This window comes from Oryx dammah, unplaced genomic scaffold (assembly GCF_014754425.2).
Source record: "Oryx dammah isolate SB20612 unplaced genomic scaffold, SCBI_Odam_1.1 HiC_scaffold_18, whole genome shotgun sequence".
NCBI lineage: Eukaryota > Metazoa > Chordata > Mammalia > Artiodactyla > Bovidae > Oryx > Oryx dammah.
Window position 1 is genome coordinate 90,930,155 of NW_024070202.1, and position 18,862 is coordinate 90,949,016.

General features: G+C 40.4%; 1 protein-coding gene across 1 annotated transcript in view; it reads right to left on the reverse strand.

Annotated features, from left to right (window-relative positions):
- GRM8 (glutamate metabotropic receptor 8) overlaps positions 1-18,862 on the reverse strand; it is an 866,927-nt gene that overhangs the window by 6,302 nt on the left and 841,763 nt on the right. The window contains exon 9 of the mRNA XM_040259569.1: positions 1,097-1,343. Coding sequence (XP_040115503.1) covers positions 1,097-1,343 — 247 coding nt within the window. The remainder of the gene's footprint in view (positions 1-1,096; positions 1,344-18,862) is intronic.

Below are 18,862 nucleotides of genomic sequence, written 5' to 3' on the forward strand. Positions count from 1 at the left end.
TGTGTGTGTGTGTGTGTGTGTGTGTGTGTGTGTGTGTGTGTGTGTGTGTGTACTCTAACTGTATTCAACTTTCTGGTATTTTGCAATACATACTTTCAATTTGCTGTTCTTGAATAGATACCAAGATGGACTTGAATAGTTCAGTTAAACTCTACTGGATTAGTTTGGTAATAGTGTATTGTTATGAGCTTCTTCAGGGATGAATATAGAGAAGAGGAAGATAGGTGAGGAAAGGAGAAGTGGAGGGGTGGTTGTAGCAAGAGTCCTATTTTCAGGGTCATGAGGCTTTCAGAGAAGAACTCTATCTGAATATACATTAAGAATTAGAGAGATCAATGAAAGCCAGAGAAAGGGATCACTCTGGGAAAACAAATATAAACTATGACTGAACCTAACATGTTGGCTAAATAATTTTCTCCTTTCCCTAAATACCTAAATAGCATATTGTCTACTTGTGTAAGGGGCTTCCCTGATGGCTCAGTGGGTCAAGAATCTGCCTGGAAAGCAGGAGACACAGGTTTGATCCCTAGGCTGGGAAGATCCCCTGGAGGAGGGCATGGCAACCTGCTCCAGCATTCTTGCCTAGAGAATCCCATGGACAGAGGAGCCTGGTGGGCTATAGTCCATGGGGTCACAAAGAGTTGAAAACAACTGAAGCAACTTAGCACACACACATGCTATTTGTGTAAGATCTTTGGTAACATGCTCCATAAATACCAGTTAACTAATTCTATGAAGAGCAACCCATATTGAACTAACAATAATTGGAGAATGAATACTAAAAGATAATTTTATAAATGGAGCCTAGTTCCAAGCTTCAAGCTCTGTGATGCTTCACAAGAGAGACTTGAGTGTCACCCTTTGTGAAAGAGAATTTGTGTCTGTGTTCATGCTCTGGAGAGGAGACACTTGCACTGAAATCCTTTGGTTCTAACCAAATGGTTCTAACTACTGTGATGGTCTCATGGTGTGTGGATACCACCATGCCCTTGGAACCATGTTGTACAGTCCCCAAGACCAGTAGAAGAATGTTCAACGTACATCTATCAGGAAGTGCTCCCGCTCTTGACCATCGGAAAGTCTACGGATGACTTACTGTTGGTTTCAAGACTCTCACAGAGTTCACTTTTCACCTCGCCATTTGGTCTGTCATTGCCTTTTTGGATCAGTTTGCTTTGCATGGTGGCAGCAGTCACCACAGCCTTGAAGCTCCTCTTGCGTTTTTGAACATTCTGCTCTGGATGAAAAATTATAATATAAACCTTGGGCATATACAGCATGCCTAGAGACACCGAAGCACTTAAACTCATGGAGACAGTGAGTGTTGTTGTCTGGATGTACATCTGAGGAAGGAAAAAAAAAAAAAAAGGAATCAATGTTGGTAAGCCTGATCTAAGATATAGCAAATAACACAACCATTTTCTGAAGTTGTTCCAGTTTCTTTTCTAAAAGGTCCTTCTTAAAATTACCCTTACTTATAGTCAAACATCCCTTTATCCCCACCCGCAGATGTGGATAAAGTTGTATTATTGATAAAGCCCAATTCCTTAAAACAGACCAAAAAACAAGTAGGCTGACGGAGCTTAATTTCCTGTTTAGATTGTAATTAACCATATATAAGGAAGGGAACAAAACTAGTCTAGCAAAAAACTAACACTTTATGTCACACAAACCTTCTTCAGGGGGGTATCCCAGGGTCAAACGTTATCCTTAAAACAGTAAACTTAACCTAGAAGGTAAAGTATATACAGTAGAAATAGAGTGGGAGTGAAATAGTCCATAACATCACTATTTCACACCATTGCTTGAATAATGCTAGTGTTTGCATCTACACATAATGACTTAAGTCGAGCTTCCAAACCTGATAAATCACAAGCATGCCATAAGGGCTTGATTTTTTTTAACAGCCTCTCCCACCCAAGGACAATTCTGAGGGAGTTCTAGATGACAGCATCAGATCCAAATATGTGTGGGTGCTTTTAGAAAATAACGAAAGACTTCCTCCTTCCAGGATTGAAATATGCCCTTTGGGGATGGGTCCTGACATCTGCATTTTGAGAATTCTCCCTGTGTGTTCATTTTTTATCCTTATTTCACTGAAATTGACTGCTCTGGTGCTTACAAAGAGAAGGCCCTCTGGAAGATTTTTCTTCCTGCAATCTAGAGGTTAATGAGCTGAAAAAGTCAAGCATAAAATCATTGCTTTTGGCTTTTTCATTTTGTTATGAAAACAGACATGATAGTATTTTAATCTCTTCCCCAGTATTATTGAGGTATAATCAAAAAATAGAAATTATATATATTTAAGTATAGAACTTGATATTTTGCTGAACATATTATGAAATTATCTCAGTCAAGTTAATTAATGTATCCATTACAGTTACCATTTTCTTCATTCATTCTTTTTTTTTTTTTTTAATTTGGCTACATCAGATCTTAGTTGCAGCTCTGTGGCTCTTCACTGCAGTACATGGCTGTGGTTGCCAACAACATGTGGGATATTAGTTCCATAACCAGGGATCGAACCCATATCCCATGCATTGAAAGTCAGATTCTTAACCACTGGATCACCAGAGAAGATTCTTATTCATTCTTTTTATTTTATTTTACTTTTTGGTGAGAATGTTTAAGCAAATTTCTTAGCAAATTTCAAGTGTATGCAATTCAGTAATTTTACTATAGTCACATATTCATCTTGCATTACTGGAAGTTCATACGTTTTGAACAGTATCTCCTCAGTTCCCCTTCCCCCTGCCCTTGGTAACCACAGTTCTGCTCTCTGCTTCTATGAGTCTGCCTATTTAAACTATTTTTTAAATATTTAAAATATTTAGGCTATTTTAGAGCCTAAACTAATTGGAAAAGACCCTGATGCTGGAAAGATTGAGGGCAGGAGGAAAAGGGGGCAACAGAGGATGAGATGGTTGAATGCCATCATCGACTCAATGACATGAGTTTGAGCAAACACGAGGAGATAGTGAAAGACAGAGAAGCCTGGTGTGCTGCAGTCCCTGAGGTCACCAAGAAGTCGACACAACTGAGCGACTGAACAACGATTTTAGGTTCCACGTGTGAAATCATGTGGCATTTGTCTTTCAGTATCTGGGTAATATCCCGTAGTATAATGTCCTCCAGGTTCATCCATGTTGCCACAAATGTCAAGATTTACTTTTTTTTTTTTTGAGTCAGTAATATTCTATCATATGAATATATCACATCTTCAAAAATAAAAACCTTTGATTTACTAACATTTTTCATTTCTTGAGCTCAAAAGATAATTTTTCCTAAATAAGTTGGAATATTATGAAGAGATCCCTTTATCATTTACATGATCTTCATTAATATCTGTTCACATGTAATGATACCTATGAAAACACAAACTTGTCAGATTGCATCTGGTAATCCCCAGGACCCAAGCAAATTGTGTCCTTTTTAATAAAGGCTCAAAATACATATACCTTAAAGGATAAATACTTAAATCAACCTAAGGCTGCCTTTTTCTAGGGGAGACTGTTTCTATTAACAGATGACAAAGCCTTGAATATGACACTGTCCAACCTGTGAAGAAAACTTCAGACACCACTAAAGAGGCTGTCCTTGTCAGAGAAATCATATCCTGTGGATTACTGAGTTTAAGTTCAGTTTATCTACCATTAAAGCTGCTCTTTGCTTAAAACCCTATCATGAGTGTGGGAACACTCATCAAGTAGAGATATTTAGGATTGGCTTCTTTCAAAGTTTACCTCCTCCAGGAAGTCTTCCATGATAAATCTTATCTTAATTATATTGTCCTTATTTTACTTCTAAGCACTAATGCATTGAAAAATAAATACAGTGGAGCACTTGCTAATGTGTTACTATGTAATTATAGTCATTTATGTGAACTTTGTAATAATTCATATGAAACATACAAATAGACTATAAACTTCCTTAGGATATGTAATTTACTTTTTTCCTTATATATCTCTAAAAATTACATAGTAATTACTTAGATACCACTCATAATACAGAAATTACATAATAATTACACAATAATTATATAATAAGAAGAAATTACATAATAATTATATACATAATGTAATTACTTAATAATTACTTGGAGAAGGAAATGGCAACCTACTCCAGTATTCTTGCCTAGAGAATCCCATGGACAGAGGAGCCTGATGGGCTACAGTCCATAGGGTCACAAAGAGTCAAGACATGACTTAGCAACTAAACAACAATAATGGCTTAGATACCACTCATTATTTTCAAGTATATGAAGATCTTCAAGAATCCCTTGATTTACACAAATAACATAAAATATGTTTTCTATATACTCCACTCTGTGAAATGGACATTGAGATTGATGACGTTTTAAATGAGAAACACAAAATAATGAGATGTGAATCCAGATTATACAGGTTGGGCTATGCATGTACATTGCACGCTGAGTCACTTCAGTCATGTCCTACTGCTTGTGACCCATGGACTGTAGCCCACCAGGCTCCTCTGTAAGTGGGGTTCACAGGCAACAGTACTGGAGTGGGTGGCCAGCCTCAATAGAGGCATCATGAAAATACATCCCTCAGCAAAGTGATACATTACTACATGTCATGACCTCTTAGGCTCAGTTCAGTTCAGTCGCTCAGTCATGTCCAACACTTTGCAACACCATGGACTGCAGAACGCCAGGCTTCCCTCTCCATCACCAACTCCCGGACTTACTCAAACTCATGTCCATTGAGTCAGTGATGCCATCCAGCCATCTCATCCTCTGTCATTCTCTTATCCTCCTGCCTTCAATCTTGCCCAGCATCAGGGTCTTTTCCAATGAGTCAGTTCTCAGGTGGCCAGAGTATTGGAGCTTCAGCTTCAGCATCAGTCCTTCCAATGAATATTCAGGACTGATTTCCTTTAAAATTGATTAGTTTGATCTCCTTGCACTCAAAGGGACCCTCAAGAGTCTTCTCCAACACCACAGTTCAAAAGCATCAATTCTTTGGTGCTCAACTTCCTTTATAGTCCAACTTTCACATCCATACATGACTACTGGAAAAACCATTGCTTTCACTAGGCTACCTGCCAACAAGTGAAAACCCATATTATATTTGAGAGAGCTACACAGTGGAAGTGAGAAACAGATTTAAGGGACTAGACTGATAGAGTGCCTGATGAACTATGAACAGAGGTTCATGACATTGTACAGGAGACAGGAATCAAGACCAACCCCAAGAAAAAGAAATGCAAAAAAGCAAAACGGCTGTCTGAGGAGGCATTACAAATAGCTCTGAAAAGAAGGGAAGTGAAAAGCAAAGGAGAAAAGGATAGATATACCCATATGAATGCAGAGTTTCCAAAGAATAGCAAGTAGAAATAAAAACGCCTTCCTCAGTGATCAATGCAAATAAATAGAGGAAAATAATAGAATGGGAAAGACTAGAGATCTCTTCAAGAAAATTAGAGACACCAAGGGAACATTTCATAAAAAGATGGGCTCAATAAAGGACAGAAATCGTAGCAACCTAATAGAAGCAGAAGATATTAAGAAGAGGTGGCAAGAATACACAGAAGACTGTACAAAAAAGATCTTCATGACCCAGATAATCACGATGGTGTGATCACTCACCTAGAGCCCGACAGCCTGGAATGTGAAGTCAAATGGGCCTTAGGAAGCATCACTACGAACAAAGTTACTGGAGGTGACGGAATTCCAGTTGAGCTATTTCAAATCCTGAAAGATATGCTGTGAAAGTGCTGCACTCAATATGCCAGCAAATTTGGAGAACTCAGCAGTGGCCACAGGACTGCAAAAGATCAGTTTTCATTCCAATCCCCAAAAAAGGCAATGCCAAAGAATACTCAAACTACCGCACAATTGTACTCATCTCACATGCTGGTAAAGTAATGCTCAAAATTCTCCAAGCCAGGCTTCAGCAATATGTGAACTCTGAACTTCCAGATGTTCAAGCTGGTTTTAGAAAAGGCAGAGGAACCAGAGATCAAATGGCCAACATCCACTGGATCATGGAAAAAGCAAGAGAGTTCCAGAAAAACATCTATTTCTGCTTTATTGACTATGCCAAAGCCTTTGACTGTGTGGATCACAATAAACTGTGGAAAATTCTGAGAGAGATGCCAATACCAGACCACCTGACCTGCTTCTTGAGAAACCTGTATACAGGTCAGGAAGCAACAGTTAGAACTGGACGTGGAACAGACTGGTTCCAAATAAGAAAAGGAGTACATCAAGGCTGTATATTGTCACCCTGCTTATTTAACTTATATGCAGTGTATGCCATGAGAAACGCTGGGCTGGAAGAAGCTCAAGCTGGAATCAAGATTGCCAGGAGAAATATCAGTACCCTCAGATATGCAGATGACACCACCCTTATGGCAGAAAGTGAAGAAGAACTAAAGAGCCTCTTGATGAAAGTGAAAGAGGAGAGTGAAAAAGTTGGCTTAAAGCTCAACATTCAGAAAACTAAGATCATGGTATCCGGTCCCATCATTTCATCACAAATAGATGGGGAAACAGTGGAAACAGTGGCTGACTTTATTTTGGGGGGCTCCAAAATCACTGCAGATGGTGATTGCAGCCATGAAATTAAAAGACGCTTACTCCTTGGAAGGAAACTTATGACTAACCTAGACAGCATAGTAAAAAGCAGAGACATTACTTTATCAACAAAGGTTCATCTAGTCAAGGCTGTGGTTTTTCCAGTGGTCATGTATGTATGTGAGAGCTGGACTCTAAAGAAAGTTGAGCGCCAAAGAATTGATGCTTTTGAACTGTGGTGTTGGAGAAGACTCTTGAGAGTCCCTTGGACTGCAAGGAGATCCAACCAGTCCATCATAAAGGAAATCAGTCTTGAATATTCGTTGGAAGGGCTGTGTTGAAGCTGAAACTCCAGTACTTTGGCCACCTGATGTGAAGAGCTGACTCATTGGAAAAGACCCTGATGATGGGACGGATTGGAAGCAGGAGGAGAATGGGACGACAGAGGATGAGATGGTTGGATGGCATCACCAACTCGATGGACATGGATTTGGGTGGACTCCGGGAGTTGGTGATGGACAGAGAGGCCTGGTGTGTGGCAGTTTATGGGGTTGCAAAGAGTCAGACAGGACTGAGTGACTGAACTAAACTAAAAAAGATCTACTACAATTAAGAAAGTGAAAGTGAAGTCACTCAGTTGTGTCCAACTCTTTGTGACCCCATGGACTGTAGCCTATCAGGCTCCTCCATCCATGGGATTTTCCAGGCAAGAATGCTGGAGTGGATTGCCATTTCCTTCTCCAGGGGATCTTCCTGACCCAGGAATCAAACCCGGGTCTCCCGCATTGCAGGCAGACGCTTTACCATCTGAGCCACCAAGGAATCCCACTACAATTAAGAAGGTCCTGTTAAAATGTGACAATGTGGCTTTAAACCACATAAACCTCCCTAAGATATGCCACCTAATTTTAGGCAACTTATGAATACTCATAAGCTTCTCTTGCATTGGTTAATCCTCTTTGTACTTCTACTTATTCTCCTGCTAGTATAGCTTCAGAAAGGCTATGCAGAAAATGGGCCGCACAGAAAGAATATAAAGAAAAAATAGAGCCAAATGCAAATTGCAGATATAAATATTTCAAAGTCTCTCAAATAGGTAAACCATCAATTTTATCCAAGTCAGACCCAGCCAAGTCAATTTAACTTAAAAAAGAAACAAAACCAAACATAAATACCTCCAGAGATGAAACAGCCATGAAACGATAGGAACATGTGCATTTATTATTTTCCTGCTCAGTTGCTAAGTTGTGTTCAACTTTTTTGGGACACCATGGACTGCAGTCTGCGAGCCTCCTCTGTGCATGGTATTTTCCAGGCAAGAATATTGGAGTGGGTTGCTATTTCCTCCTCCAGAGGATCTTTTCTCCCCAGGGATCAAACCTGTGTCTCCTACATTGCCTGGTGGGTTTATTACCACTAAGCTCCCAGGGAAGCCCATTACATTGATTATTGGATTCTTTTTATAAGTCTTAATCTGCTGGTCTTTCAAAAACATATAATACTAGACCAAACAATTCATAAACACCTTTCTAGTTTGAAAGTCTTATAAATTTTATCTGCTACCATAAATATACATGATAAATTTCTTCCCCTTTTCAGAATAATTTCTGTAATATATAGTAAATTTTATTTTGCTAAATATTAAGCATGAAGTAGATTCTGAAAAGCTGGTTTCCGCATAAATGCATTACCGTAGTCTGTCCTTTCAGCAAACCAACTCAATAGAAGACGTAATAAACATAGAATTAGGTCAAATAGTACTGTGCTTAGTGTTTCGAGCTCTCTTTCCATCATTATGCTCGCAGACTATGCCATGATGCTGACCGTACTTATGCGCTCTCTTATAACAGCTTATTAAAATTTTAATGTGAGTTCTGAATGCAGAGTTCCAAAGAATAGCAAGAAGAGACAAGAAAGCCTTCCTCAGCAATCAATGCAAAGAAATAGAGGAAAACAACAGAATGGGAAAGACTAGAGATCTCTTCAAGAAAATTAGAGATACCAAGGGAACATTTCATACAAAGATGGGCTCGATAAAGGACAGAAATGGTATGGACCTAACAGAAGCAGAAGATATTAAGAAGAGGTGGCAAGAATACATAGAAGAACTGTACAAAAAAGATCTTCATGACCCAGATAATCATGATGGTGTGATCACTCACCTAGAGCCAGACAGCCTGGAATGTGAAGTCAAATGGGCCTTAGGAAGCATCACTACGAACAAAGTTAGTGGAGGTGATGGCATTCCAGTTGAGCTGCTTCATATCCTGAAAGATGATGCTGTGAAAATGTTTCATTCAATATGCCAGCAAATTTGGAAAGCTCATCAGTGGCCACAGGACTGGAAAAGGTCAGTTTTCATTCCAATCCCAAAGAAAGGCAATGCCAAAGAATGCTCAAACTACCGCACAATTGCACTCATCTCGCACGCTAGTAAAGTAATGCTCAAAATTCTCCAAGCCAGGCTTCAGCAATACATGAACCATGAACTTCCAGATGTTCAAGCTGGTTTTAGAAAAGGCAGAGGAACCAGAGATCAAATTGCCAACATCCGCTGGATCATGGAAAAAGCAAGAGAGTTCCAGAAAAACATCTATTTCTGCTTTCTTGACTATGCTAAAGCCTTTGACTATCTGGATCACAATAAACTGTGGAAAATTCTGAAAGAGATGGGAATACCAGACCACCTAACCTGCCTCTTGAGAAACCTGTATGCAGGTCAGAAACCAACAAAGAACTGGACATGGAACAACAGACTGGTTCCAAATAGGAAAAGGAGTACGTCAAGGCTGTATATTGTCACCTTGCTTATTTAACTTCTATGCAGAGTACATCATGAGAAACACTGTGCTGGAAGAAGCACAGGCTGGAATCAAGATTGCCGGGAGAAATATCAATAACCTCAGATATGCAGATGACATCACCCTTATGGCAGAAAGTGAAGAACTAAAGAGCCTCTTGATGAAAGTGAAAGTGGAGAGTGAAAAAGTTGGCTTAAAGCTCAACATTCAGAAAACAAAGATCATGGCATCTGGTCCCATCACGTCATGGCAAATAGATGGGGAAACAGTGGAAACAATGTCAGACTTTATTTTGGGGGGCTCCAAAATCACTGCAGATAGTGACTGCAGCCATGAAATTAAAAGATGCTTACTTCTTGGAAGAAAAGTCATGACCAACCTAGGTAGCATATTTAAAGGCAGAGATACTACTTTGCCAACAAAGGTCCATCTAGTCAAGGCTGTGGTTTTTCCAGTGATCATGTATGGATGTGAGAGTTGGACTATGAAGAAGGCTGAGCGCCGAAGAATTGATGTGTTTGAACTGTGGTGTTGGAGAAGACTCTTGAGAGTCCCTTGGACTGCAAGGAGATCCAATCAGTCCATTCAAAAGGAGATCAGTCCTGGGTGTTCTTTGGAAGGAATGATGCTAAAGCTGAAACTCCAGTACTTTGGCCACCTGATGCGAAGAGTTGACTCATTGGAAAAGACTCTGAGGCTGGGAGGGATTGGGGGCAGGAGGAGAAGGGGACGACAGAGGATGAGATGGCTGGATGGCATCACTGACTTGATGGACGTGAATCTGAGTGAACTCCTAGAGTTGGTGATGGACAGGGAGGCCTGGCGTGCTGCGATTTATGGGGTCGCAAAGAGTCAGACACGACTGAGCGACTGAACTGAACTGAACTACTACATAAAAAGCATTTATACCAAAATCATACCCTAAAATCTAAAACCTTATGATGGCTAAGTCTTTGTTAACAGGATTTTGGACTGTGAGTAGACTGAGCTTTTGAACTTCATATTTGAATATGTATTGAAATGAAAATGAATATATATTATAACCTCAGTGAAAGCAAAATTAGCAAAGAAATAAAATGTCTCCACCTACTGTCATTCTAGAGATGCTAATGTCTTAGCACCATGGATGATAGGACTTTTAGTATCTTCTATATTTTGGAAGAAATGGAAAGATTACATTAAAGGATTGATGTTTCCAAAAACCTCCTGGATTTCTTGTATACCTGTTGAATACTCTAATTATTTGAGTCATGTAAGGAAGGAACATGATTAAGTAGACCTAAATTTGAATTCCAGCACCAGCGCTTATGATTTATAATTTTTTTAAGATATAGAGATTTACAGAGAAACTCCACAGTTGCCTTGTGGGTGGTAACATTCTCTAGTCGACCCACCAGGTGAAAATAACACCTCCCTGACAATTGAACAGTTGTGAGATCTTGTTTTCCTCCTTGACCTTTAGTTTCTTACCTATGAAATGGAAGAAATTAACACTTTTCTCATAGAAGGATTATAGGTAGAATAGCATGATAGTAGTTTATTCGCTACGTAGTGTCTGACTCTTGCCTGCCATGCTCCTCTGCCCATGGGATTTTCCAGGTGAGAATACTGGAATGGGTTTCCATTTCCTTCTCCAGGGGATCTTCCCGAGCCAAAGATCAAATTCATGTCTCCTGCTTGGCAGGCAGATTCTTTATTACTGAGCCACCAAAATGGAGAAAAATAGTACTTTTTCATAGAAAGGTTACAGATGAAATGACATAATTTTTATAAAATGACTCAAAGGCACAAAAGAGTAGTAGCTCAACAAAGATTATTTGCCCTACAACTCTGACTCTAAAAGGCTGCCAACAAAGCATACTTCTAGGAATATAGAAGAAGAGAGTGGTCTATGAGTCAGTAATCCAGAGTAGACAGTTTAATGAAGAGCTGACAGCCGTGCTCCCACTATATGATATAAAGGAAAGTGCTTCTGGATTCGTACTTCAAAGTAGTCAGAACAAAATTTTGCCTCAAAGTAAACTCCTATTTGCTGAAAGGGAGTAGAATAGTGTACTGGCTTTCTATATCAAAGTTACAGCTCACCAGAATATCCTAACTATATTAGGAGGGAACTATATTTAGCTCCCTATAACCAATATAAATCCATTGAGAAATGCTGACAGTGGTACTGGATATGTTAATGTAACCTTCTTTCCATCCTTCTTTTATGCCCCACCTTCTGCCCCCTATCACTCCAAGATACTAGTACTTGGAGGAAGGGGAGTATCTTTTCTATTATGTCCACTGATAGCCTGTCACTCCCCTCTGCCTCTAAAGACCCCTGGACATTTTGGATCTGAAACAATCAGATGCACTGAAACAGATTTAAATGATGTCTAGCTAAGTCATGGAGGAGATGGCACAATAGAGCACATTAACATGGCGTCTTTTCTGGGACCGATTACAGATCCTTCTTCATTCTCTGCAGGAGTCATATGTGCACATTCAGGGTCTACTCAGTGTAGGTCGTAACCTGGAATCACTAAAGACTACAGGAGGAGTAAGGAGGGAAGAGATTATATTACTTCAGGAGACAGGTCAGTTTTCAACCCTTTCAACCAGCTGTCTGCACATGGAACTCTACAGATATCCAAGCTGGTAAGTTTTCAACTCCTAAGTAACTAAGGTAACCTGTTATGAAATCTAACACCCCAGATGGGTTTGTGCCATTTGATAAGAAACAGATTATTTATTCCTCAATATTTCTGCCTTGCCCTGGATGGTTTCATCTCACTTTCGGCCAGCTAGCCAGGTCCTATTTGGCTGCCTCACACACAGTCTGACCAGTGAGAAAGCTACGTTTACGTTTAAAGCCTGCCTTTCTCTACCCCTGTTATCTACTCCCTCATCTGTGTGCCCACCAAAGTGACACCTGTATTCATAAAGGATTTTTCTTCTGCTTTTCAGAAAGGCTTTGGTCAGTGGACTAAAATAATCATTCATTACTATAAGTGATTAAAACAAATTTTTTTAAAGATAGAGAAGTGTATAGAGAAACTCTGGAGTTGTCTTGTGAGTGATAAAAGCCTCAAGTCAACCTAGCATGCAACAGTCCAAGCTAATCAAAACTCTCCTAACAACTGGACATAGCAGATACTGGTAAGAACTGGCAATGACCCAGTTCTTTGGGCTGGCCCTGAGTACTGATGAACCATCCCGAGTCCATAGTAATCATTTGATCATTGTTTCTGTTCCATTTAGTTCAAATACCTTGCTGGCATCTCCTAAGTTAGCTCTGAGAGAGCCTCCTTATTTTCTCTAACACAACTAACATGATTACCTTGAGGTATCACAGGCCTCGGGGGTTCCAAGGTGGCTCAGTGGTAATGAATATGCCTGCTAATATGGAAGACAACAGGTTCAATCCCTGGGAGGGGAAGACCCCCTGGAGGAGGAAATGGTAACCCACTCCAGTATTCTTGATGGAAAAATCTATGGACAGAGAAGCCTGGTGGGTATAGTCCGTGGGGTCGCAAAGAGTCAGACACGATTGAGCATGCATGCATCCCAGACCTCAGTCTTTGGATATTTATCTCTATCTGTCTGTCTGTCTGTCTGTCTGTCTGTCTATCTATCTTTTGGGCTAGCTTTCCAGGTGTACTGTCTGTACTCAGACTCCTTCACTAGGAAAGACATCATGTTAAGTCACTTCAGTTGTGTCTGACTCTTTGTGACCCCACAGAATGTAGCCCACCAGGTTCCTCTGTCCATGGGATTCTCCAGGCAAGAAGGCTGTAGTGGATTGCCATTCCCTTCTCCGTGGATCTCCCCAACCCAGGGATCAAACCCATGTCTCTTATATCTCCTGCATTGGCAGCCTGGTTCTTTACCACGGGTGCCACCTGGGAATGGCATCATAATTGGCTTCATGTTCTTCTGTCACTGTTTTGAGATCTTAAATAATTTTTGAATGAGGAAGACTGCCATTCCATTTTTCACTGTACCTCACATGTTATGCAGGTAGCCCTGCCTTAAAAACTATTTAAGTCCTGACCAATTTAAGGCAGGAGGAGAAGGGGAGACAGATGATGAGATGGTTGGATGGCATCACTGACTCAATGGACGTGAGTTTGAGCAAGCTCTGGGAATTGGTGATGGACAGGGAAGCCTGGCATGCTGCAGTCCATGGGGTCACAGAGTCAGACAAGACTGAATGACTGAACTGAACTGAATTCCAGGACCTCCCTAGGAAGCTCAGCTGCCCTTCTAGGTAGCATACTCCGCCCCCTTGTATATCTGACACACGATACGAGACTAACAAGCATTTTCATCCTATCATCACTCCTAAACTACTTCTTCCAGTGGTTTCCTCATCTTAATTCCAACTCACCAATTGTTCTTGACTCCTCTCTTATGTTTCTCCTCTCAATATGACTGAATCCTGTTGATTCCACTTTCAGGATCTGCACAGAATAATTTTCTACTTACCCCTCTTGTACTGCATTGGTCCTAGCCAGGATCCTCTCTCATTTGGATTTTTAGTATAGATGTCCTGCTGATGGACTTCCCTGGTGATTCAGTGGATAAGAATCCACTTGCCAGTGCAAGGGACATAAGTTCGATCCCTCATCCAGGAAGATTCCCCATGCTGCAGAGCAACTGAGCCCACAAGCTGCACCTACTGAGCCCACATGCCTAGAGCCTGTGCTCCACAACAAGAGAAGCCACTGCAATGAAAAGCCTGTGCACCGCAATGAAGAGTAGCCCCCACTCACTGCAACTAGAGAAAGCGTGTGCACAGCAGCAAAGACCCAGCACAACCACAAATAAGTAAATAAATAATAAATTATTATTTTTTACAAAAAGATGTCCTGTTGACATCTACACATCTCTTCTGCTCTTGTTCTCTTCTTTCTGATCACCTAACTGATTTTCAACACAGCAGCTAGAATAATCCCATCATTCACTAATCAGAATAGATCAGCCTTACTTGCAAAACTCTACAATGATTCCTCATTGATGGTGTCCCCACAATGGCCTACAAGGGCCTCAGAACTGATTGCCCTTACTCTTCCCCTCATTCATTCTTGCCCCACCATTCTGGCCTCTTGGCTAATCTTAAAACACGTCAAGCACGCTTCTGCTTTGAGCCTTCTAAATTTGATGCCTGCCCATTTACTTCCTTTAGGAACTGAACTATTCTTTCTCAGTGAATCCTTTCCTAAACATGAAGTTAAAGACTGTAAGCCTCACCCCTTCACCAGCTTTTACTTTCCCAGCTTTATTTCACTCCTCAGTATCTAACATTTTCTAGCACAAAAGTCTATATATTTTACTAATTATATGTTGCCTTTTCCCCTTAACTGGAATAAAAATTCTATGAGTCCAGGGATGTTGATGTATTTTATTCACTGCTATAAATGACACCTAGAACACTGCCTGAATACATGAATTTTCTGCATTCTTTAAGGCATTCTTACTCTTGACTTTGACTTTTAAGGGAAATAACCCGTGGGGACTTCCCTAGTGGCACAGTGGATAAGAATCCACCTGCCAATTCAGGGAACACAGGTTCAATCCCTGGTCCTAGAGAACTGAACGTGACACGCAACAACTAAACCCACGTGCCACAACTACTGAACCCATCTGCTGCAGCTGCTCAAGCCTGAGTGCCTGGAGCCCGAGCTCCGCAACAAAAGAAGCCACTACAATGAGAAGCCCGTGCAGCACAATGAACAGCAGTCCCCACTCACTGCAACTAGAGAAAGCCTACGCACAGCAACAGAGACCTAGTGCAACCAAAGATTAAATAAATACATAAAGAATTCCTTTCAAGGAAATAACTCATGCAATTTCAACAGGAAAAATGACATCAGACTCTAAAGCTAGAAAATATATGAAAATGTGAGGGCCCTATTTCCTTCAGATCAGGACCTAGGCTAGGACAGAAACTATTGCATATATAAACATGATGATCTCTTAATTTATTTTTTTTTTAATATTTATCCAGTTATTTGGCTGCAACAGGTCTTGGTTGGGCATGTGGGGTCTTTAGTTGCACCATGTGGGATCTAGTTCCCTGACCAGAGATTGAATCCAGGTCCTGCACTGGGAGTGTGGTCTTAGCCACTGTACCACCAGGGAAGTCCCAAGATGCTCTTTTAAACTGTAAGTAAGACAACTCAAAGTCAGCGTTCTCCACAGTTTTAAAACATATATTTATTGGAGGCCAATTGCTTTACAGTATTGTGGTGGTTTTTTGCTAATCATTGACATGAATCAGCCATGGGTGCATGTGTCCCACCATCCTGAACCCTTCTCTCACCTCCCTCCTCACCCCATCCCTCTAGGTTGCCCCAGAGCACCAGCTTTGAGTGCCCTGCTTCATACAACAAACTTGCATTGGTGATCTAGTTCACATATGGTAATATACATGTTTCAATGCTATTCTCTCATATCGTCCCACCCTCGCCTTCTCCCACATAGTCCAAAAGTCTGTTCTTTACATCTGTGTCTCTTTTGCTGTCTTGCATGTAGCATCAGGACATGGAAACTTTGGGCTCAGCTCTACATCCCTCCCCAACTTAAGAAAAGTACAACTGAGAGTAAGGCACTCTCACTAGTTATAAACATCCACAGACTTAAAGATTTTAAGGAGACAGTGTATATAAAGTATTGGCACCTGGAACATGAAAGTGAAATTCACTCAGGTGTGTCCAACTCTTTGTGACCATATGGACTATACTGCTGCTAAGAAGTTGCTTCAGTCGTGTCTGACTCTGTGCGACCTGAGAGACGGCAGCCTACCAGGCTCCTCTGTCCCTGGGATTCTCCAGGCAAGAACACTGGAGTGGGTTGCCATTTCCTTCTCCAATGCATAAGAGTGAAAACTGAAAGTGAAGTTACTCAGTCATGTCCAACTCTTTGCGACCCGATGGACTGGAGCTCACCAGGCTCCTCCGTCCATGGGATTTTCCAGGCAAGAGTACTCGAGTGGGTAGCCTTTTCTTTCTCCAGGGGATCTTCTCAACCCAGGGATCAAACCCAGGTCTCCCACATTGCAGGTGATTCTTTACCAACTGAGCCACAGGGAAGCTCAAGAATACTGGACTGTGTAGCCTATTCCTTCTTCTGACCCAAGAATCGAACCAGGGTCTCCTGCATTGCAGGCAGATTCTTTACCAACTTCAGGGAAGACTAATGTTGTTATTACTTAGACTTGCTTCTATCCTCCATGGATTTTCCTGCTCTGTGAGAATTAGCCTTTTTTAACAAGGAACACACACACATACAAATATAGGCATGAAATGTTTGTTCATAAGGAAGCAGTTTTTATATTTGTGGGAAACACATTCAAAGAGTCATAGTCTAGTTTCATTTGGGGAAAAATCACCATCCTGAGTGCTGTGTCTCTCTTGTCAGGTAGAAATCGTAGGCTTGCTAACCTACCAACAGGTCAGAGACATTACATTGTGTTTTCATTAGTGGAGATGGGGGTGGGTTTGCTCTGATCCATTTGCTGTCTCCCTTTTGTCCCCTTTCGGCCAGGACACGTTAGTGAAATGGAGAGTCAAACCGAAGGGCAAAGACGATGGACACGGAACTGGGCTGGTTCACTTGTGAGGTCTGAATCTTTAACCTTGGACTTACTGGTGGAAATCAGCTTCAGGGAATAGTACATCTACCAACAAGCGAACTATCAGGTTTCCTTAAGGGTAGGGAAAAATAAGTGTGAGGAAGCTCAAGATCTTCTAAAGAAGGCAGAACTGGTAATAAGCTTAAAATGAGTATTTATAATTAAATATATATGATATTTAATATTTGGATCAGTAAACAAACTTTCTATTAAAGCCTGATAGACATTTCTTAAGGTAGATGCTTTAAAGTAGAGTATTGTTAAATAAAATGTAGACTTTAGTTTTCAATTATTCTCCATAAGAATTACTTACAGAAACATAATAAAAAATTCTCTCAAACAATGGTGCTACATTTTTGACTGTGACATTTGCAAATAAGTATAAAGCATCTGCTTGCTGAGTGTTTATAGGTTCCTCCTTTAAAGGTTTTTTTTTTTTTTTTTTCTCTGTTTCCCTCCATAGACTCCTGCTTCCATGCTGCCTTTTAGCCCTTTATCATTTTTCAACAGCATGGGCAAAAACGAGAATAAGAGTCATGGAGATACATTTAATTGTTATGACTTTGACACTATCCATTTGAATGTGTGCATGGATGCTCAGTTACATCCAACTCTTTGCAACCCCCTGACTGTAGCCACCAGGCTCTTCTGTCCATGGGGTTTCCCAAGCAAGAATACTGAAGTGGGTTGCTATTTCCTTCTCCAGGGGATCTTCCTGATGCAGGGATTGAACCTGTGTCTCTTCTGTCTCCTGCATTGGCAGGCAGGTTCTTTACCACTAGAGCCACCTAGGAAATCCCATCTATTTGAATAGATACAAAATATAATAAATAGGATATTTATGCAAAGAGAACAAATAAAAGTTTAAATTTGTTTTATAAAGAAGCAAAGGAGAAGAAACAATTATTGAGAGAACAAAATTTATCTCGGTATCGTGTGATCACACGCACACACAGACACACACAGACACACACGCACACAAGCACACACACATAGATGATTCCCAAATTAGGATGGTTAGGTTTGGAATTTTTTGACTTTATGATAGTGTAAAAGTGAGAGCCAATAAGCAGAAACATACTTCAAATGCTGACTTTGGATCTCGTCCAAGGCTTGTGCTGTGTGGTTTGGACACTTTCTTGTGACTCTGGACAATCGCATTGCCACAGCGTCCAGTCATCTATCTGATCAGGAAGGTAAACTGGTACACTTACAACCACTCTGTACCCACACAACCACCGTGTTTCTTGCTTTCAGTACTGCAGTCAGCGAATTACATGAAACCTTTAATACTGTATTTTAAATGGGCTTTGTGTTAGATTTTGCCCAAATGTAGGCTGAGGTGTTAATGATATTTGACAGGCTAGGTGTGTTAAATGTATTTTGGCTTACAATATTTTCAATTTATGATGGGTTTATTGGGCTGTAACTCCATAGTTAGCTGAGGAAAAAAAAATATATATATAATCTACCTATTATATATATATAATCTATATATATTTCTGTATCTTTCTATATCTATTTATCTATCATCTATCTATCATTATCCTATAGTTATCATTGTCTGGAGATGGAAGTTTTGCTAGAATTTAAATTTCAGGAGATACTTATTATATAGATTGTATTATTAAAGGAAATTTGATAGCATTATAGAAATGGTTTCAAACATAGTTTTCTAAAACTAATCATTGTTCAACTAGACACTTTCTATGTAAAACTTTCTAGAGCCAAAAAGAATTAAAGCAGTACCTCAGTATGGAGACATAAGATGTTATAGAAATATGATTTTCTTTCCCTTGTGATATTACTTAATGCAGGAAGAACTACAAGTAATGGTGCTAAGGGCTGAATTGTGGCCCCTCCACTTACCCCAAATCACATCTCCAATTTCTGACCCTCAGCACC